Source organism: Physeter macrocephalus, chromosome 20, assembly GCF_002837175.3.
Source record: "Physeter macrocephalus isolate SW-GA chromosome 20, ASM283717v5, whole genome shotgun sequence".
NCBI classification, from domain to species: domain Eukaryota; kingdom Metazoa; phylum Chordata; class Mammalia; order Artiodactyla; family Physeteridae; genus Physeter; species Physeter macrocephalus.
Window position 1 is genome coordinate 122,778,952 of NC_041233.1, and position 2,941 is coordinate 122,781,892.

General features: G+C 48.1%; 1 protein-coding gene across 1 annotated transcript in view; it reads right to left on the reverse strand.

Moving 5' to 3' along the window:
* The window catches only part of LOC114484618 (uncharacterized), a 17,665-nt gene that overhangs the window by 7,238 nt on the left and 7,486 nt on the right, over positions 1-2,941 (reverse strand). The window contains exon 3 of the mRNA XM_028481965.1: positions 1,838-2,386. Coding sequence (XP_028337766.1) covers positions 1,838-2,386 — 549 coding nt within the window. The remainder of the gene's footprint in view (positions 1-1,837; positions 2,387-2,941) is intronic.

Sequence of the window (2,941 nt, forward strand, 5' to 3'; positions counted from 1 at the left end):
TGCATGAAAATGCTTTTTATTTAATGACAGAAAATAGTATATTTCTAATTAGTTATTTTTGCTTTTATAAAATTTTCATAAGCATATGTAAATTATATAGTAATTCTGTCATCAATGTGACCATTTTTATAGCTTTCTTTCCTCTGAGTGTAAATAAACTTATTAAATCCTGATGGCTTTCTATCAATAATTATTATTTTTCGATTTCCATGTTCAGTAAACTTTGGCAAACACTGCTACAGTTAAAAGAGATGTCTCTAAACCAAAGTCAAACTAGTTTTATGGTTTACTCTGCCCCATTTGTAGAATTGGAAATACTTGGCAGTTTCTGTAGTTGATACTAATTCAGATAGGAACTGTATTCCAGTTATGCTAATTTGTGGTGATTTCTTGGATGAAAGAAGTCAGCACATGAATTCCCTTCTCAGCCTACTAATAATTGTACATTTGGTGGCTAAGCTTATTATGAGATTCCTGAGAGTAATATAATCACCTTTACAGCTACCCAAGGTTTATATCGAAGGGTAAAATTCACCCAAAGTTTACCTGCTTATTAAGTGTAACCCTCAGCATAGAGTGGTAAGAAAATACTACTTTTCTAGACAAGGAGCTGGTAGACTTTTCTAAAGGGCTAGAGAGTGAATATCTTAAACTTTGCCATATGACCTCTGCTTTATCCATCAACTCTGCCATTGTAGTAGGAAAGCAGCCACAGATAAAAGGTAAACAAAGGAGCTGTGCTCCAATGAAACATTAATTATAGACACAAAAATGCGAATGTCATATAATTCTCTTATGTTGCAAAATATTTAAATTTTTTTTCAACATTTAGAAATACAAAAATCATTTTTAGCTTGCAGCTCCTACAGCACAGTCTGGGGGCAGAGTTTGGCCCATGGGTCTTAGGATGATTTGGCCTGTAAGGCTCCAGCTTCTCTGACAGCTAATGACCAGGGGAGTCGAACAGCCATGTTCTGCTCCCAGGATCTAAAGGGTTTGGGGCTATGATCTGCCCTTGCTGCTCACAGACAATGCCTACAGATGACTTTGGTAATGTTAATTCAACCGACATCTTATTTTGGCAGAGAACAGAACGCCTTCTGCAAAATATTTTTAAAAAATAATTTTTGCCCAGGATGGGAAATCCTGGCTCTTTCACACAAGAGATGAAGGATTAAAGAAGGGGCCTGCCTAGACATGTGTATTTGGCTCCTGCATTGTTGTCCAGTGCCAGCCCTGGGCTCAGGACAGACAACACAGGGGTCCAGCGCATCCCGCTCCAATTCTTTGGCCTCAGTCTGGAAGACAGCAGAGTGAGATGTCTAAGCACCCCTGCCCCCAACCGGCCCAGAGCCCAGGGCTGCACCTCTTGCTGCTCCAGCAGGTAAACAGCTAGACGTGAGCAGAGAAAGGGGGTAGGGCCAGATGGCATGAAACCATACATCTTGTAAACAACGGGGGTCTGTAGGCAGACAAAGAAAAGCAGGAACTTCTGGAGGACAGAAAACCATACATTTTGGGGTGACAAGTGTCCTTGAGGCAAGGAAGGTTGGAAAACGGGAATCGCCGGCTTCCAAATGTAACCTTTGCTCATTATGCCCTCAAAACAATAAAATTAACCTTGCAGATGAGAAGTTCCCATCATGCACCAGGGCCGGGACCCTCCCCGGCGAGGCTAAACAAGGAGGAACCTCCGTCCTCCCCTCTGAAAGGTGGAGCTGGTGTGAAAATCAGGAAGTGCGACCCCAAGCCCCACCCTCCCTAATGAATACTACCCCCCTTCATTTTCACGCCCCTTGGAAGCAGCCTATCCTAGCAGCTCAGCGCCGCTGCTTACCCCCATCCGCCCTTGTGCCCCAGAAGTCCTCGCAGTACCTTCTTCTCCCTGTTGTCTCTGAATTTTTCCTGCGACAAGATGAGAACTTCCTCTCTGGTGAGGAGGCGGCTGTGAATCCTTCGGCTCTTCCTGGAGCGGGCTGGCGGGTCTGGGAGGAGCCCCTCGATGCGGGCGGAGACTAGGGCCCCAGGCCATGGCCTCTCTGCTCCGCGCCCCGGGCTTCCGGGTGGGGCAAGCGCTGCAGGCACAAGGAGTTCCACTGCCGGGCCCCGGCCTGGAGCTGGAGGAGCGGCGGGAAGGAGGGCCCGCCTCCCTGTCCGGAGCCGCCCAAAGGCCTCCTCTCACAGGGAAGGAGGCAGAGGTCTGGAGCCGGCGGGCGGCACAGCGCTCCTCGCAGAAGGGCTTCTGTCCCCAGGCTCGCCCCCAACGGGACCAGAACCGCCCCGGATTCCTGCACTCGGACCGCTGCTGGGCTGTGCACCTCCACCTCCCGCTGGCCACTCGCTCCCACCTGGGCCTCTGTCTCTGCTCCTGAGGGAACTCGGATCCCTGAGATGGGCCAGACTAGAGAGGGGTTCAAGGGCCGCTGTCTCAGCAGCTCCTCTTTCCCCCAGAGTGGCCTCTTCAGGGGAAGGGGTCTGTCCAGGAGCTGATGGGGGCTGGGCACCAGTAGTGAGGTGCTGTCCTCTCACGTCCTGCAGGGTGAATCCAAGTCCCCTTAAAACAGAGTTCCCTCACTCAGTTTACAGATGATCTCTCTATCCAAAACTTTCTTCCTTTTCTTTGTCACCTCTGACCTCAATCCTCTGCTAACTGAACACTCTTCAAGCAGAGTCAGGTGACTACACTTCTGTTGTTAACATAATCAATGTACCAGTTGCTGTTGTAGATGTCATCTTTCACTCCAATTTCAGGTTGTTTTTCCAGGGCAGGATGAGTTCACAGACCCCTGAGCCAGGGACCACCTGGCCTGAGAATCATAAACCAGAGACAGCGTGACTTCTGATGCTATGATGAGCAAATGTCACATATAGTATGGGATTAACAGTTACAAAATTCTGTTCATAAAATAGGTAACTAACCAGGATTTACTGCATAGCACAA